This window comes from Dipodomys ordii, unplaced genomic scaffold (genome assembly GCF_000151885.1).
Source record: "Dipodomys ordii isolate 6190 unplaced genomic scaffold, Dord_2.0 Scaffold48, whole genome shotgun sequence".
In the NCBI taxonomy this organism is placed as follows: domain Eukaryota; kingdom Metazoa; phylum Chordata; class Mammalia; order Rodentia; family Heteromyidae; genus Dipodomys; species Dipodomys ordii.
Window position 1 is genome coordinate 6497415 of NW_012267264.1, and position 20413 is coordinate 6517827.

At 36.4% G+C, this 20413-nt stretch overlaps 1 protein-coding gene across 1 annotated transcript in view; it reads right to left on the reverse strand.

Annotated features, from left to right (window-relative positions):
* Window positions 1-842: 842 nt before the first annotated feature.
* Window positions 843-20413, reverse strand: part of Kcnd2 (potassium channel, voltage gated Shal related subfamily D, member 2) — a 470682-nt gene continuing 451111 nt past the window's right edge. The window contains exons 2-6 of the mRNA XM_013019967.1: window positions 15055-15217; window positions 7700-7795; window positions 6396-6488; window positions 2889-3136; window positions 843-1020 (exon numbers count right to left, since the gene is read on the reverse strand). Coding sequence (XP_012875421.1) covers window positions 843-1020; window positions 2889-3136; window positions 6396-6488; window positions 7700-7795; window positions 15055-15217 — 778 coding nt within the window. The remainder of the gene's footprint in view (window positions 1021-2888; window positions 3137-6395; window positions 6489-7699; window positions 7796-15054; window positions 15218-20413) is intronic.

The following is a 20413-nucleotide window of genomic DNA, read 5'->3' on the forward strand; positions in this document are numbered from 1 at the left end:
AAATGTGGCTCATACTGTAACTATGAAGATTTGAAAAGTTCAATCACAAAATAAAAAAAATACTGCTGATATAACAAGTGTACAATGAGTTATTGCAGCTGTAACAGTAACTAGGTGCAAGGTGAGACCATAATTAATGCTGAACTATCTGAACACTTTAGATTTACTAATGAGTATCCCCATGAAAATTACTGCGGTTCTAATAGGAGTTTATTTGCACAGCCCACCATGGAACATGAATAATCAACTTTGTTGTAAGTGCACAGAAATTTCCCCTTTCTACAATTAGAGTTTATCATGCCTAATCTGAAGACAACATAAGGAAACTGAGATCACTGTTCCAAAGAATTCTAGCATGCATTAAGATGGTTTCCTCAGTCATACAAATGGCTTGTATGAGGTTTTTTCTCCATATGTATCATCTTCACCTTAGCCAATGTTCGTGGTTTTAACAGGAAAAAATTTTTATCAAAATGTTTTCCATATTTTTTTGTTTTGCATTCAACTGGAACATTATGTTCAAAGATTTATTTTGTTTGTTTTATTACAAAAGAGTTCTGATCATAAGAAGCATTAATAGGTGGCATTTCATTGTGCTCATTCACAAAGTCAAAGGGCCACAGATTACTCCTCTGAATAACAGGTCAAACTCTGTCTAGAAATGCCATTTGGTGGTTTTATTCACATCCTCTAGTTTGGAAGCTTTACTTTTGATTCACTATCAACCTTCATGCTTTGCTTTCTTAATCTGCAAAAAAAGGGCTTAGCATTTGGTCTTTCTTCTACATTGAGATTCTTTCCATAGCCAAGGCTCAAAGGCTCTTAAATCTATTCCAATTGTCTTACAAAGCCGACACTCTGACAATATTTCCTCCTGAGTACTCAGGAGACTCTGGCCTGTCATCGCCTTCTGGTGTGGTTACTGGAGGTGTTGGGATGCTGATTATTGCTGTAGTCACATAAGGTTGCTCACAGTTTAGTTTAACACACTCTTCCATTTTGGCATTTAAGCTGGATCGGCTGAAGAGAGAAAAAAAATCTCTTTAAGAAAGGAAGCAGTGACCTTAACTGAAGGAATTATATTTTAATGCTCATAAATTATACTTTAAAAGTTTAAGGAAAATTACCATATTAAAAAACACCAAAACAATATCTGTTAGTTTGATCAGGAGTCAGTTGATTACTGTTAATTTGGTCAATAACTGTTTCTCTAATAAAGCATATTACCACAAATGCAGCAGAGAAAGAGCCTCAGGTAATATCAGTTTGAATAGAACAAATAAAATGCTTTTACTTAAGATGGAAATTTAAGGGGATTGAGATATCATTAAGAAAGGGTCACTCAAATATATTTCTCAATCCTTTTGATGACAGACTCTAAAAAGTCATGTCATTTAAAAAATAAATAATGCTTATTGATCCCTTTACTGGGTGATGGCCCTATGCCGGAGCCCCCAAGAGTTTAACACTTCTAGCTAAAACTTGGATGTCTTCCTAAGTGACATTCTTGTACTGCTGGATGTTGAACTCAAGGTCCCATGCTTATAAGGCAGTCATATTAGCACTTCAACCACACACACTCAATCTTTATGTGTTTATTTTCAGATAAAAATGCATTTTTCCCAGGCTGACCTTAAACCATAATACATCCATTTCTGTCTAACCAGCAGCTGAGCAGTGAGTAGCTGGAATTACAGATGCTCAACACCAAACCCACCACCAACTGACTGTTTTTCTTTTTTTTGGTAGTACTGAGGTTTGAACTGTGGGACTTGTACTTGCTAGACAGCCTCCACCACTTGGATCATATTACCATTCCCATTTTGCTTTAGTTGTTTTGTGAATAAATTCTTCATTTTTGCCCATGCTATCCTGATCCACAATTCTGTTTATGCTTCTTCTTTACCTAGGATGATAAGTATGTGCCACTATGTACAGAATTTATTAATGGTTGCTATGGATCCTCTCAAATATTTTGCTTGGGTTGGTGTTCCACCATGATCTTGTCTTCCTCAGGCTCTGAGTTTATCACCATTACTGGCAAAGACAAAGTATCTTAAAGGTAGAAAATACTCACTGCTCTAAATTTTAGCATTCTGGTTCCAGGCATGTTTAACTTTTGTAATTAACATAACCTGAATTCAGAATCTACTCCGGGATTTTAACAAAGATGGTAGAGTGCATGCAGAGAATTTGGAGAGAATTTATAGACTATCAGTCTGAGAATGGATAATATTCAAATTGAAGAATGAAGTAAAAAATTCTGGCAAAAATTGATCTTTTAGCTGATGTGCATGGTATTGTGGTAAAAACAGAAAAGAGACATAAAAAAAGAATATTACTGGTATCCAAATTTCACATAAAATTTCCACAGATATACATGAGGTAAAGAACTTTAGTATTTCACTTATTTTTTTTTTTTGTATGGGATTGGTTTTCATGCTTGATATAGCCCCAAATACTTATGTCATCAAAAATCACTGATTGATAAAGGAGATTTGTGTTGTCATTGTTTTAATTTTCACTGTTGCATTGGATGTGTTGATATATTTTCAGGTGCTGGAGGACTAATTTTCAGTCGTATGATATAAATTCCATCAGTGTCTTTAGTGACGTGGAATGTCCTTTCAGTCTATTCCAGATTACACATGGACTTCTGAGAGAAATGGCTTTTCTGAAGTAAGAAAATTGTGGTGAAAGATGTAAAACAGATTTGTGTGTGCCCAACTCTCTTTTTTACTTTCTATACTCAGGAGTGATGTCAATGGGTCTGTTCTCCCATGGTTCCCCTATTAGCTCTGTTTCCTTTTCCACCCTAGGAATTGGTGACACACAGGAAGGAATGTGGTTTCAGGTGACCTGGTCCGCTAGCCAGGGCAATTAGTTACCTATTAGATAGAGGTGTTCTCTCCACACATCTGATCTGAATGGTACTGAGTTCCTGCACACTGCCTCGATGACTTCCTGAAACGTTGGCATTTGGGATGCGGAAAGTTTTTTTGTGTCGCCTTGAGCAGCAAGTGCTGGTGACTCCAGGTTGTGAAGAGAGTGAGGGGCTGTGACTTGAAGGACGATTCACAGTAGCAACTTCCATGCAGCTTTCCTCAAAGACTTGCTCATCTACAAACTCATGATTCTGTGTTAGAGTTGGAAGAAAACGTGAAGAAAGGAAGTAAATATCTTTATCTTTAAAACTGGACTACAGTCTTTCTTGTTACATACATATGACTCAAGAGGTAAGTAAAAACATTTTCATAAACGTTAAAACATCAGAACCACTTATGCTGGCACTTGTGTGGAAATAAAAACTCTTTAGATGAAGAGATTGACATGGACAAGTTGATTGCTTGTGAATTTACAAACTACTTTTTTCTTAATAAATTACTTATTGAGAAAATAGATACAAATTAAAGAGAAAAAATTCCAAACCATACAAATGAGTAGATAAATATATACTCATTCATATATACTACATATACCTCATTATGTATACAGTATTTACATATGCTCTATATTTACATATATTATATTTAAATATAATATATAAATGTATTATTACATATACCATACTCATATCAACAAAGAATTTATAAATCCACATTGACTTCATTTTTGAGTTAATCAAATTAATGAAGAGATTATTTTAATAGAATGTCTTAAGTTAGGTACCTCAAATAAATTGAAACAGGTTTTTAATTACTAGCTACTTCAGGCACTTTCGATTTATTTATTTATTTATTTATTTTTGTCGGTCATGGGGCTTGAACTCTGGGCCTGGGCGCTGTCCCTCAGCTCTTCAGATCAAGGCGAGCGCTCTACCACTTGAGCTACTGCGCCACTTCCGGTTTTCTGGTAGTTTATTGGAGATAGGAGTCTCACGGTCTCTCCTGCCCGGGCTGGCTTTGAACCGCGATCCTCAGATCTCAGCCTCCTGAGTAGCTAGGATTACAGGCGTGAGCCACCAGCGCCCGGCGGCACTTTCGATTTATATATGTGCTTCCCTAAAGTTCCTATTTATTTATTTATGTATTTGTCGGTCATGGGGCTTGAACTCTGGGCCTGGGCGCATTCCCTCACCTCTTCAGCTCAAGGCTAATGCTCTACCACTTGAGCCACAGCACCACCTCTAGCTTTTTCTGTTTATATAGTGCTAAGGAATAGAATTCAGGGTCCCATGCACGCTAGGCAAGCACTCTATCACTGAGCCACCTTCCCAGCTAAAGTTCCTAAGATATAGAAAAATATATTTTATAATGTGTACATTAAGTAAAATGCAATTAATCTGCAGATATGTCAGTATGTGTGATTCAGAAGTCATTAGCAGTGCCCTTTGGTGGCCTTCCTAGGTCTCTTTGTGACACAACTCTAGCTGAGCTCATGTTCCCAGCCTACTGATGACTCTTTCCTCTCTCTTATTCTAACTTAAGGTGCAGAATCAACCAGTAGTAGTACTATTTAACACACTTTGTTGACACATATATAGTATACATTTTACTTTTCAAATGTTTAGTAAAGAAACATTAAATGTTTAATAAAAATTGCCTATACAAAAATTTTACCTCACACATGGAAGGAAAAATAGTTTTAGCCTGAAGAATGACTTCAATTACTGTTTTATTTCTGTGAGTGTAAAAATAATTTTGCAATGGAAAGTTTGAATACATTGAATTTCACTAACCAATTCTCATCCTAAAGTATTAGCAAAACAATTGAAGCAATTCACAGGCTAATAGGGAATAAATTGTTTCGATACTCATTTTGTCATTTCTTTGCTGAGAGAACATTTTGAAATACATGAAATTTAACATTCTGCAGCTTAGAGTCCAGAGATTTTGATCACATACAACAGAATTTTACAGTAAATATTTAATTTTAGATAAAATTGTGCACAAAGGATTCATATTCTGTTACCATGCAACTTCACACACATAATACAAGTGATAATACACAATGTTCTAATTTATCTAATCAGTGATTAGAATTGAAATCATTTAGGTATTGATTGCCATATATCTTTGTAGGTAGCACAAATTAAACTATACTTAATGATATTAAAGTAATTTTGTTATTGAAAAATTCTTTCTAGGATAAAATAATGAAAAAAGGGAAAAAATAAAAATACAATAAATAGAGATAAAATAATAGGGACAATAACAAGTCATAAATAATTGTACTATTAATCTGTCATTTAACTTTCAATGCATTGTCTTATGTTTTTGTTCTGTTTTTTTTTACTTAAAATGTAAATATAATTATGCAACCACTCTATTGAGAACTCTTACATAATTTCCCATTTATTATAGAACAAAAATCAATTTTTTCCAGTGTCTAGAAAGCCCAGCATATCTGATAATTGTTCCTCTGCCTATTTTATACCATGCTAGACACCCTTCTGATCACCCTTAAATTCTTGCTTCTTTCAGATGAGTCACCTTTTAATGGCTTCATTTCTTTGCCTCATTAGCTCTATCATCCTGCTGGTCTTCGCTTCAGCCAGGAAGTCAATCCTGACTGGCTTTTTTGGCTCCATGCTCTTTGCCCCATTCCACAGTGGATCTATCCTTGCTTCTACTGCTCACTGTCTTCTCTACTAAAATCCATACATTCTGTTTTGTCCCATAAGTAGAGGTATGATGAAGACTGAATTCATACTTATTTGATGATGTATCCTGAATATGTCTGCTGAGTAGCTATATGGCAAATATGTTGACAAGAAATATATTAGATTGACAATTCATATCATGTCTTGACTGTGAGTGAGTGATTTTGTGTGACTCAAATGTGGGACTGGGCCTGGTCTGTTGTGGGTCATAGGCTGTGACATCTGCTAACACCTTTGTTATGGGAAGTACCACTGAGAAAATACCTGAGAGAAATGCAAATTCACTCCTGGACATCCAGAACCAAAGGAGGGATTAAATGGATCATTTCTATATTAAAATGGATAAATTTTAAGTATTTGCCCCATCCATTACACCTGTGAAAGAAATAAATGCTTGAATTCTGTTATTCTCTCCCTCCCTCTCTTTGATTATTTCTCTTGCTATTATCTTAAGGGGCGCTCTGAAGCACTTGAATTTCATTGTTTTTTTCCTTCTTTTAATCACCACTTTACAAATAGGGAAGAAATAATATTTGATTGTATTAGCTATTGGAAAACAACTCTCACTCTGCATCTAAATGGCAGCTTAGATTATAGGTAAGATAATCACGAAGGCTAAAGCATCTTCAGGCGTCTCTATGATAATTTCGTAGTAGAAATGTCACTGTAGACTTCTAAGGTAATTTCAAACATGGTGGGTTTTTGGTGAGGATTTCAGCATATCTTTCTAATGCAGAATAAGAGTATGTTTGTAATTCCCAAGAGTATATAGGCATTGACCAGGTCTCCTTACCGTGGTTTTCTCCAGGCAGTGAAGTAGGTGGTGGTGCTGGGTTTCAAAGCTGGAGCCGGACTTGCTAACAAAGGCCTGCTCATCCTCCGAGGACTGATAACACAGACAAGACAGAAGAACATTTTTATTTTATTTGCAAACAACGAGAATCTCAGATACACATTTGCAAAGAGACATGGCCTATTTTCTGAGATTGACTGGCAGCACTTTACTATTTTAACTAAAAAAGAGGTAATGGTGTAGTTGCTTTGGAGTTTTAAGTGAATGATGAGCACATATATTTCCACCAAATTAGAGGTAGTTGAGGTCACGGCTTTGTCCTTGCTGTTTGTTTGACTGACTGGAAGCTCTACCATGTGAACTATGCCTCCAGCCCAGCGTTCTGCTGCTTATTTTTAGAGGGGGAATTTATGGGACTTTTCTTCTTGGGCTGACTTCCAGCATCCATCTTTGGATTTCAGCAACCTGAATGGCTAGAATTACAGGTGTGATCCACCAGCACCTGGTTTGAGGTCTGGTCATTTCCTTGAACTGAAAATCTACCCCTTCTTTACTCATTCAACACCACTACCTTTGTAGATATGGGGATCTTTATCTTTGAGTTTAATGTTGTGCTCAAATAATCCTGAAATCATTATTATGATTGGAAGTCACTACTAAGATGATTGGAATCCTGAATTTTAAAAGAAAGTTTTGATGATAAGTTTCTCAATTTGTATTTGGATCATGTGACATTCCTTATGCTAATGGAATCATGCTTTCTCTCCAGTAGAAAGTAACATGAGATATCTTGTCATTACCCATATTTTGTACTGGAGCTTAATCTCAGGGCCTTATGCTTTCCATTGGCTTTTTCACTCAAGGCTGCTGCTCTCCCATCTGATCCACACATCCACGATAGCTTTTTGGTGGGTAATTGGAGAACAGAGTCTCATGTACTCTTCTACTTTGGTTGGTCAGTCCTCAGCGCTCAGCCTCCACAGTAGCTAGGATTAAAGGACTGACTGAGCCCCCACGGCCTGACTTACTTGAACATTTTTCAACTCTTAGGTCTTCACCTTAGAGTGCAGATACTGACCAAGGGAAGAGTAATCAGCCTTTACTGGAAATGTTTCATAGTACAGTTTCTAACCAGCCATGGCCAACTACAATGTATAGGTGGGCAAGTTGTAAAAAATGACACTTTTGTTGTTTCAGTAGCCATTTTCATAATTACACACAATAAAATTAGATGGTTAAGTAGAACTAAATCAATATTACACTGACAAATTGGTCATTAAACACAATGGGGCACTTTACTGTACCTGTAGCTGATTGCTGAGTAAACCATTCCGTTTGCTCTGCATATAAGCATTTGCACTTCCACTCTTGGCTGCCCGAATCCTGGCCAGTCTAGCTTTCTAATGAAGGAAAAAGAAAGTGCTGTTAATAATTATGTATCATTCTCATAAAACAGTGAATGCAATCTTGCAGAACCCTAGTACCATCATACTTTTTCTTTTCTGTTTTGGTGTTTGTCCTCTTGGAGCTTCCCGATTGCTAGGCAAGCATTCTTGAGCCAGAACCTTCTGCTTTTAGTATTTTTCCAACAGGGTCTGCTTTTTGCACTGCTGGCCTGGACTGAGATCCTCTCAATCTCAGCTGCCTGGGTTACTAGGATTAGAGACATGAGCTAGCATGCCCAGCTCAGCATATTTATTCTTAAAAGTAAGTCATATTATATATATATATATATATATATATCTTCCCTTTTCAATTATTTTACTTTGGTTAATGTTTATTGGTAAAATCAATTAACTTGGAGCTGAGATATGCATTAGGCATTTAAAATTGTTATTAGTCTTTAGAGTAAGAGCAAATTACTTATTTGTGTTTCTGTCCATAAGAAAAATAACAGGATTACTTAATTTATGTTTTTACTTACCTCAATTTGAGTAAACTAATGAAATGGACACCCAGCAGCCCAACAAAGCAAAAGCCAATTCCTTTTCATTTAAACTAATGTCCTTGATAAATTCTAGGAACCAGTTGCCCTGCCCTTCTCTTCCCTTTCCTTCCCTTCCTTTCTTCCCTCTCCCTTCATTCTCTCCCTTCCTCCCTCCCTTCTGTCATTCTTTCCTTTTCTTTCTTTGGTATAGGAAAATCTTATTTATATCACAGTTACCAATATGACCTCTGCTATTCTACAAGCATTTAGCATTAGTATTGGGAAACAATATTTCCTTTTATGGAGACATATACATGAACTAAACATAATGCCCAGTAAGAATGGCGTATTTGTTAACATGGAATGGAACATCTGCATATACAGTAGTAGCAATTACTACTACAGAAGGGGCTCAAACCTAAAAGAAAAAGTTGTTTTTGAGGCAAAAAAACCATTTTTAAATAAGTTATGAAGTTAAAAAAAACTCATTTCACTTTCAATCATAACTTTTCTTTTCCCTGGCTGGAATGATATGTGAGTTAATTGGTCCAATTTGTCTTGCGGAGCTGAGTACCACCTACTGGTGTGATGTTAGCCTTTGTGATCTGTGATTACATGTTTGGTTTTGGCATGTAATTGAGGAAAATTATTTTACAAAGATATTTTAGAAAATTACTTTACTCATGACCTACTCAGTGTGACAATCTTGGCAACTCTGCCCATGAAATTGAAAGGGTAAATGAGAACAATTGTCCAATTTTCTACTCCCATTCTTGAAAGATATAAAACCTCCTTGGGCATAGCAAAATGCCAGCAAAAAGAATGTAAATTTGGACAAGATTTTACTAAAATCTTTAGTGTGTATGGAAAGTTAGAAGACTTTCAAAGTTCTAATTAAAAATAGGGCTCATATTATCAGCTTATTATCAGCTTATGAATACACTTTAAACATTACTAATGGTGCATAATTACTAATGGTGCCTCATGCCTGCAATCCCATCTACTCTGGATGGGTTGAAGACCAGTCTAGTCTTTCCAGACTAACTCCCATCTTCACATAGGAGGCATACATAGGAAAATTGCTGACTAGGAGCAGCCCCAGGTGGAAAAAGACACCATCAGGAAAGAAAAAAGCATTAGAGACTACAAGTCCATTGCCTAGAGTTCCAACTCCAGTCCAACACCAATAAAAAATAAACCAAAACTAAAATCCCAACCTAATTATGATGTTGTATATGGAAAAAAATGATCTCCTAGACACATTTCTCCTGTTTATTAAATTTTCCATAACTTTAGTTGTTGCCTAATTCCTTTGGAGAAGCAAAGCTTTCTCTAAGTTAGCTGTACAGTATGCACAATCCAGACCAACCAGTATGGCAATCATCTTGCTCTGGGATGGAGAAGTCTGAACTGTGAAACATGTTTCTTTGCTTTGGAGAGATAGCAGAGGAGCTAGCCAGAGGAGATAGCAGACGAATACAATGCTAATTTGACATGGAGCTCTTTGACTGTGGAGGCGTCAGAAATGAAAAACTTCATTTTTCAGCAAAATCCTTGCTTTTCAATTCCACCACATGATATTAGATGCTGCCAACCAGTATCTGATCACCATGGCCACAGTGATTTCTGTATATGACAAGTATTTTCTAAATGAGGAATGAGGCAGATTGAGGAAAGTTTAAGATTATTGGAGTATCTTGTAAACAATAATTTTGTAAGATAAAGGTATCCTAGGCAGCCTGCTGACTGGAGTCCAGAGGTTTTCTCTCTTTAGTAATCAGACAATTTCTTATTTGGCAAAGATTTGGACCTTGCGCTATAGAAATTTCACTTCCAGTTATTTCTTTCATTTTAATGTTCAGTAAAATGCTTCATGTGGATTTAGCATATTAAGCCTAATCAGCTTTTAAAATTTTAAAGAGCTTATTGAAATCTTTCTACTTCCACAGAAACAAAACAAGTTAGTGTGAAACAATAATCAAAAGAAGAGTGGATTGTATAGCCAATGGGCGATGGTGTACTATCCCAGGTCCAGAGCTTGGTTATTATGAGGACCTTGTCCTGGGCACAAACAGAGCTGAGGTTCATGATGATGGCACAAAGGAATCAGCAGCAAGAATTCTCCAAGTGGGGAAAGATAAAAAATGGAAATTTGTAAGGATCAGCCAAAATCATGCTCCATAGTTTTTAAGTCTGAAGCTTGAATCCAGAGCCTCATTCATTCCCTCGTTTTAAGTACCTGGGGAAAAGTCTTCCCTGTTCTAATAATGGATCTGCTGTCGAGGTGAATATGAAATAAACCAATAATAAGGCATAAGATTTTGTTCCAGGCGTTGCACTCTGTCCAGAGACAGAGCACAGTGACAAGACAGAATGGCACAGGATCAAAGATTCTACTTAGTTGGGCTCTGGTGGCTCACACCTCTAATCCTAGCTGCTCAGGAGGCTGGGACCTGGGGACTGTGGTTCAACATCAGCCAGGTCCAGAAAGTACATGATACTCTAGTGTTGCCAACTAATCACCAGAAAACTGGAAGTAGGCACTATGGCTTAAAGTGGTAGAGCACTCGCCTTGAATGTTAAAGCTCAGGAACAGCGCCCAGGCCCTTAGTTCAAGCCCCAGGACCTATTAAAAAATTCTACTTGATATTGTGGGAGAAGCTAATGGTGTTCACAATATCCAGAAAAATTTTCATGGAGGGGATGACATTTGATCTTATTCTTCAACCTTGAACAAGTTCATTTGCCAAGTGACAAGTTACTACATTAGGTACAAAGTGGATGGAGTAGAGAGATCTAAGGGCAGAGGTAATTCGGTAGTGCAGATAGTTCTGAAACTTAGTAAACATTTCAAATAATATATAATCGACAGATACAAACATGGGTTGTGACAAGTAGCCATTAAACTAAAGACAACTTTTATAAAGGGTTGTTCATAGATGCTTAGGGTAAGAATTGGCTGTTTTTTTTATAGTGGATAATTTAAAAGAGGTCATAACTAGGCTTTAGCAAGAAGTTCTCTCTTGCCTTTTCATTACTCAAGCATGAAGTTTAAAAGTCTTTTGATTTGAGCATTGCTAAATGCAATAGGCAATGCCTCTTTACCTGTGGTTGTAGTATCATCTGGGAGCTTGTTAGAAATGCAAATTTTTGTGGGTATGTTGGAGAACACTTACAGCCTCCAGGATGCCAAGGTAAGAAAATCGGTGGTCCACAGAGGAACTCACCCCAGTGCAGATTTCAGAATTGCTTGGCCTGGCAAAAGTGTAAGACCCAAACTGAAAAACAATCTGAAGGTAAAAAGATGTGGACCTGATTTAAAAAAAAATTAAGTAGGGAAGACAGAATACTTGCAAGGGAGAAAGAGCCTAGCAGAAGGAAATTGTCCCTGATAGTGGTGATAATGAGAATTTTCTCAACTGCAATTTATATATAATTCATGCTTGGCTCGAGTTTGAAGTTGGTAATGGGACTAAACAGCTAAAATATTCTGACATAGAAAAATAATTTCACAATATTACTTTAATTGGTCAGCTTTGGGGATGCTTTTTACCAAGTTTTAACTAAGTACGTTGCTTGATTGACTGAATATTCTGGTTATTTTTGCATAATTTGGATATTTGTAGTACTACCCACATCCAGATAAATGTAAACCATCTTAGCCTAATGGACAGCTAGTCTCAGGTTTATTTTTGTCTTTTAGGATGGAAAATAGGAAATATCTTTTAATTACTTACTTTTTTCCTTAGCTATGAACTCAGAGAATTATACTCTGTTTATTGGTCATAGACTATTTTCTGGACATATTGTACTTGGCTTTATTAAGTCATTTTTAGTAGTCACATGAAAAATTCATTGCATTATTGCAACAATTTAGAAAATAGACAATATTATAAAAACACCAAGCAAGGCTTGGTGGTATGTGCCAGTAATCCTATCATTCAGGAGATTGAGGCAGGATGATCTGGAGTTAGAGACCAGGCTGGGCTACATAGAGAGACCCTATCTTGGAAACAAAATAGTATATCTAAAACTTGACAGAACAAACTTTTTACTGGTGTATATATATATGAGGGGGGGGTTGCTGTCCTGGGGCTTGAACTCAGGGCCTGGTCATTGTCCTTGAGTTTGTTTGCTCAAGGCTAGTGCCATACCAATTGAGTCACAGCTCTACATCTGAGTTTTTGGTAGTTATTTGGCGATGAGTCTCACACTTTCCTTCCAGGGCTGGCTTTGAATTGTGATCTTCAGATCTCAATCTCTTGAGTGGATAGGATTACAGGTATAACATCTGAGGTGCCTGGCATAATTAGCCATCATATGAATTTATTTTTGCTTTGTAAAAATACTTAGAACAAAAAGGCTTCTAAAATATTCTAAGATTTTCCTTAATATTGCTCAGGACAAGATACCAAAAATACATTAAAAAGTCAGATTTATGCTTCCTAGAGTTTTCATAGAATAGTTCTTAGGTAAAGTAGGGATTTCTAGAAGGAGGATGGGAGCTAAGTTTTAGAGGCTATCTGTTGTTTGGGATGATGGAGAAGGATTGCACTGTGCAGACACAGTTACAGGGGCAGTGCACAAGGGTCCTTGGTTGAAGATGTGAGTCCTTGCAGCTCTGCTTGCCAAGGATATGTCCTGCAGATTAAAATTGGCCAGAGTGGTTTGCTAACACTCACTGTCATTTGGATCATCAGTCCTCTACATAATGTTGCCTGTGATATGTAATGCTCCTAGTAGTAATAGTTAAAAGCTAAATATTTGTCCTACAATGGTATACAATAAAGCAAGGCTGAAAGGGTAAGGCTTTGTGAGAGAAAGAGGTTTCTTTACTGACAATAGACATTAAATTAATTCTCGTAAAACATGCAATGTGAGCATATGATCAACTTGAATTTTCCCACGCGTTACTTTATGAGATTTTATACTTGACTGAAGATGCTAACCTTCCTCGGAAGCATATTTAAAATCCACTCTGGCAATCCCTACAAACTGATAATGAAATGCAACTAGATCTCCCAAGATATTTGATAGTTATAACATATTGCTTGGGTTATGCTTTCACTTAAAGCATAGTTCTGAATGGATTTTGGATATTTAAAAAAAATCTGACTACCTTTAAAGGATAAGTGTATGACTATGAAGAATACTGAAGAAAGAACACATAAACTGCAGAAATTTCCTGTTATCGTCGTTGTCATCATCATCATCATCATCACCACCATTATTGTTATTTTGCCAGCATTAATGTTTGAACTCAAGGTTTCCTTCTTGGTCAGCTGGTATTTTATCACTTGAGCTATGTCTCCAGTCTCCAGCATGGCTTTTTGTTTGTTATTTTGGAAATGAACTTTTCTGCCAAGGCTGGTTCTGGCAAGCCTCTGGATCTTAGTTTCCTGAGTAGTTAGGATTACAGACATGAGCTTCCAGTGCCCAGCTTTCAAGACTATTTCTAAGCACAAAGGACCCTGTCTCTAAAGATAACTATCTTGACAAATAATGCAGAAAGGAAGAGGACTAATGTTTAGTCCATTTTTCTGAAAACCAGCCAATTGTGGTTTTCCATTGTGTAATTAAGGTTCAGTTTCTAGGTCTGATTCATATAGTCTCTCCACTCTAACAGTTCCAATAGGAAAGGGTAAAGGTGATTAAAAGATGCCACTATGTGTCTCAGATAGTTTGATTAATTTACATTGAATGTATGAGACATCTATAGCTCATTTAGAGCTTTGTTTCCCTACTCTAGACCAGACTGGCTTGGACTAGATGGTAGTTTGCCAACTTACTAGATATGTGACATGACAGTGGGTCAAATATTGGGTCCTTTTGGATTCGTTCTGTCTAATAGGAAGAATAATGGTATTGAATTCCAAGAGTTGTAGTGAAGAGTATAAGAATTATTTTTTGTAAAAAGAAAACATTGGACTAATATCTAGCACATAGCAAGACATCAGGAAATATCAAAGATGTTAATATCATGTTTATAGATTTACATACACTTGAATACCATCTTAAACCTTACTGTTTTCCTCATTTTACAGATGAGTGTTCACTGTGCTTGTTCTTAGAGTGATAAATTAATTGGCAAGAACTTCAGAGAAACAGGAAACTGCTGAGTAAAGAAAACAAAAGTCAGCTACAAATGATCAGATATTCCTTGTTTCTTGTGTCAACCAAGCAAAATGTCTGAGATCCATTTACTGGACCTTTCTTTTATGGTAACCACTTTAACCTCTTGAAGGACAGAGACTAAGTGAATGATATGGAAAAATGTGATATTCGTAATATTTTCACTGAGTCTGTTTTTGAACTTAACTGCTGTGAGTGGTGCTCTTCACTAATTACTTCTTCTTTCTTGCCTCTGGCCCGAATGTAATCTCCTCCCCTAGCTCCCCTACCACACATACCCAAAGTACACATGGCTACATGATCTGCTTGCGACAGAGATGGTCAAGGCCACAGCCAGGGTGATACTGCTAGAAGCTAGCCTGTGCTACCTGTGTCCTTTAGTCCTGCCAACGTATACTGCCAAGCTGATGTTTTCATTGCTGGACCAGTCATGATCCTGTGAGATGTTTGACAAAGTGCTTTGTGTTTTAAGTCAGTGAAGAGTTCAATTTCTTTTTGGATTAGGGCAGTCTCATACTGAACGACCAGAAGGGAAATTCAAATCTGTGTGTAGGAGGTAGGAGATAGGAAATCGCAGTTTTCACAGAACTGAACATGTACCTTTTGAGCCCTTCGTTTGTCTGCTCGTTGATTTTGGTGGTAGATGCGACTGAAATTGGACACAATCACAGGAACAGGGAGAGCAATGACCAACACGCCACTCAGTGAGCAGATGGAACCGAATATCTTCCCAGCTATGGTTTTTGGCACCATGTCACCATACCTGTGTTAGAGAAAAACATACATATTGTTTTGTCATAAAAAAGACTCCTACTTGTTATTAATAGTGCTTTAATTCAGATCAAATGGTATATATATATGTATATATGGTATATATATATGATACATATGATGTATATATATTATATATATTTTTTCTATGTCTATTTCTACTTCATGGCTATATGCATAAGTACAGACTTTAGAAGATGAGAAATGACAAATATCTGGATATGAAAATTGCCTTTTAACTTTGCAGAAAATTATTATAACACAGAAATTAGAAAATATTTTAAGCCAGATGATGTAATGATAGCTTTTCAATTCATCCCTTAAATATGGTATAGTTTTGTACATTTATTTCATAGTCAATATTTCTACATTGAAATTTATAGTCTAGATAACACATTTTTCCACTTAATTATTCTCAACACTGGATTGGTGATGAAATTTAAGTACAAAAGTAGGACATTACATTCCTTCCATCTGATATAATCACTTAAAAAATAAGTCTTTCAAGGTCTCCATTAACCTTCACTTTTGAAGTCTAATGGCCATTTCTTCATGATAATCTTACTCAAAGTCTTATTTGTGTTTGATTAGTTAGTTGACTAGTCTGTCCTTGAAACACTTTTTGTTGGCTTCAGAACTAGAGTTTGATTTTTAATCATTCTCCTGCCTCATTGGTTGCATTTCTCTTTTTTTGTCTCTTTTTATCTTTATCTAATTACTAAATCTTGGAGTAATCTAGGTTTTACTCCTAAGCTCTCTTACCTTCCCCTTATTAATCTTTCTATATGATTTCATTGAGTCCTATAACTTAAAACATAATAGCTGATCTCCTAAATTATATTGATAACCCTGGTATCTTTCTTCTTCCTGAAAGTCAGACTCTTCGGTGTTCTGGTCTGATTATTTCTACACCTAGGTGCTTGAGACCAAACTGAATTTCTTATTTCCTTAGCTTCCCTGCTCCAATCAAATCTGTTTTCCCACAGTTTGCTAAAATGGAAATATGATTTCTCAAGTTGATTATGTCAAATTTGAAGACATCCTCATGTTTTTCTAGAGGTGGGGATATAGAACTAACTAAAATGAAATACCCACATTTCCCACTCTACAACATGGAAGCCGAGTTAGAATTGCAAAATTGGAAATTAGGTATTTTCAACTTTGTTTATCCTCTCCAATGAACTTGAACATTCAACCTGGTAACTTTTCTTCCAAGGGATGACATAATTTAGTTCTAGTTCTGCTTCATACCACCCCCTGCAAGCCTTCTGTTTGGTGGCTACACTAACCAACAGGGCTTCTGCTGTGCATAGATCCCAGGTCATCACATAGCACTTAAATGTCTTCATCTCAGAACTTCCCTTTAAGCCATCTGTTTTCAGAGTAATCATTTGAAAATACTTTTTATTGTAAAGGTGATGTACAGAGGGGTGACAGTTGCATAAGTCAGGTATTGAGTACATTTCTTTTTGAAGAATGTCACTCCCTCCCTCATTTTTCTCCCAGCTTTTTCCCTCCTGACTTCTCTTTCCCTCAAGTTGTAAAGTTCATTTCCAACATGGTGTCTAGTGAGTATCACTGTTGAACTGGTTCATCCTTTGTCCCACAATTTCTATGCTTCCTTTTCCCTTCCCCAAATCAGTTAAACTTAGATAAATGACAAAAGATTAAGAAATAAAAAATGACAAAAGGGGAAAAATAGAAAAAACAAAACAAAAGAAAAGAACCACAAAAGTGTAATCTAGCTGGGTATCGGTGGCTCACCCCTGTACTCCTAGCTCTCAGGAGGCTATGATGAGGATCAAGATTCAAAGCCAGCACAGGCAGGAATGTCCCTGAGGCTCTTACCTCCAATAAACCACTCAAAAACTGGAAGTGGTGCAGTGGCTCATGTGGTAGAGCCCAGCCTTGAGCTGAAGACCTGAGGGACAGCATTCAGGCCCAGAGTTCAAGCCCCATGACCAACAACAACAATAACAAAAAAAGTAATCTTATTCTGTTCACTAATCATAATCTATAACAAGTTTCTGTTTGATTATCTTTATGGTTCTTATCTATTATCTATCATCTTATCTATATATTATATTATCTATGATATTTCTGATGAATTAATCTTTTCAGTCTTCATTCACTGTATTGAAAATAATATGATAAAGTAAGAGCTATTCTACTGTGTGCATCACTAGCCTAAAACAGGCTCTCAGTGCATTTTAGTTATGTGAATGGATTTTTCTCTTCCTTACCAATACAGAGTTAGAGTTGATTTGCTGACTAAAGGAGCAAGAAGGAAGGTCTGCATTATGTTTTGATGGTGGCATAGGAAATGATCACTTTAATTAATATGGTTCTTGTGAAAGCACATTGTCAACAAAGAGATGGAAGTCTCAGAGGAACTGGCCAAGGGAACACCAGTGAGGATGACAAGATGTCACACTGAGCAGAGATACATTTGATATCCCCAGTACTGCATTAACTCATATAATAAAAATAAATAATGTCAGAACTGAAATGCTGTGCCATATAAAACAAGATCTTATTTTGTAGTCCAACTTGGAAGAGATTCCATAATCTAAAGACTATCTTAATGGAGAAACAGTTAAAGCTAAAACAGACTTACAAGATGGATGTACTTATTACAGAGATATGTCGGTGGACATAGAAAATCAGTGCATTTTCTACAGTATATATATATATATATATATTTATATATATATATATATATATACACACACACAGTATAGTATAGTATACTATACCTCAATTTCTTTTTTGTCATATGCTTTCTTTTAACTTATTCTTTTTTTTCTCTTTTGGTCGGTCGTGGGGCCTGAACTCTGGGTCTGGGTGCTGTCCCTCAGCTCAAGGCTAGCACTCTACCACTTGAGGCACAGTGCCACTTCTGGCTTTTTCTGCTTATGTGGTGCTGAGGAATCAAATCCAGGGCCTCATACATGCAAGGCAAGCTCTCTACCACTGAGCCACCTTTCCAGCCCCCATATGTTTTCTTTACTGATGTATAATGTACATAAAGAAAAATGTGCAGATCCAATCAGCTCCCTGAATTCGTGTTTTTGTTCTGTACTGATTTTTTCATTGTCAAGATGATATACAGAAGGGTTACAGTTACATAAGTAAGGAAATATTTATTGTCAAACTTGTTACCCTTCCCCTAATTTTTCTCCTACTTTCCCACCTCCCTTATCTTCACCCCAAGTGGTACAGATCATTTCCAACAATTGTCTTGTGTAAATTGCTATTGCATTGGTCTCCCCCTTGTCCTCTGTCTCATCATTCTGTTGTTCCCCTTCCCTTCCCTATGTCCAATAAATGTACCAGAATCAAATACAGTGACAACAGGGGATATACCTTAGGGGGGAGAACATACAAAGGAAACAAAAAAAATCACATAGTTCCTTAAAAACAACAATAACAAAGGAAAACCTCTTGTATCCATGTCGTAGAGGTCATTTCGCTTCGCATCATCTTATATGGTATGAGGCAATTTCTATACTAGCCATAGTCCACATTGAATTCTTGGCTGGATTCTATAAGCATCTCCTTTCTCTTTCTTTGGTTGTCCTGGTAAAGACTAACACACATATGTACATATACACAAACACACATACAACTACAATAAAAGGGATTTGACTTTAATGCCTACCAGTTAATATTTAAGAAGTGTTTCTTGAAAAGAAAGTAAATAAAACTCAATTGTTATGGACAGGAAAGAATGGCATGGAGCTATGTAATTAAAGAAAGCCTTTAAAATATAAACACATGCAGTACTTAAATGAATCATCACCGAGTCTCTCCATCAAGAAATTTAAAAACTTATCTTTAAGTAACTGTTCAACTCAACATAGTAATTTATGAGTAGAATACATCTTGATCAATGTCACCTCAGCCATTGTTCTTCCCCATATTTCTTAACTCTACCCTTCCCCTCAGAATACCTAGATCCACTTTCATATGTGCACATTGAATATTATGACTATATGTGCCCACCTTTCTACTCTAAGAGATGTAAAAATGTATTTATTTAAGATTTTTGGATTTTTTTTGGTGTAGTATGGCATAAAACAGTAAAGTACAGCACACTTGGAAGTATACCATAAATTAAGAAAAGTCAGGAGATGAACCAAGTTGAAGGCAGAAAGTCACATTCTAGAATAATCCATGGTTGCAAAATCATAAAAAAGTACTTTCGGGAATGTTTAATGCCCAAAACTATGCTAATATCCAATAAATGAAATTATATTTATTTACTTCTACCATATTTGTTTTGTAATCCAACATTCACAATTCACAAAGTATAGGCAAAGCATTTGAGATGTAATGAAATTTGAATGTACCAAGCTGTACTAACATGACTAAGGTGGGAAGAGGCAGAAGGAGCAAGGGCTCAAGGCTCATCTATTGTTTTCTCTCTTGGATACAGAGAAAGAGCTTTCCCATGTTATAGCAAATTATGATGATCCCCAAGGCTCTGCTGTTGTGAGTGATTGGAGCAGGAGATGATAACAGAGCTCAAGGAAAGAGACCACACGACGTGCAAGGTGATCCAGAGTGTCTAGTGATTATAGATGCAAGGATAACCTGAGCCATTAAGCTGATTCCCAAGGAACATCACTGCCTCTTTCTACATGCCCCTGAGTAGTGAATACATGATCCTTTCTGCTCTTCTTGGCTCTTTTGACTTTTTGAGATTGGACTACTGCTGATGTCTGTAATATTTTCAGCACGATTGCTACTTTGAATTGGAGGATGATAAGAAATACACAGTGAGATTCATATCTGTTTTTGCATTATGCATTTTGTATCTTTTCTGCTTTAGAAATGACTTGGAAAGATAGAAATATTTTCTGTGTGCAAACTATTAATTGGACACAGAACCTACTGGGGAAGGGAAACAACTCTTTAGCTTTCTTTTGGTCTGAAAAAGCTCTTTTAAGTAGTATTCAAATTACAGTAAGAAGCAAAACAGCATTATGTATCTCAGGAAGTATATCTTGAAAGAGAGTGGAAGAGAGGCTTAGCATGGAAAGCCTTATAATGAAAGATTATTGTAGCTAAAGACCAATTAAAATTTAAAATATGTCTAAAATACTGCCATCTTTTAATAATAATTTCTAGCCTGGCTGTATTGTTACCTGTTGATATTTTGTTTCTTGTCTTTCATAAAATAACC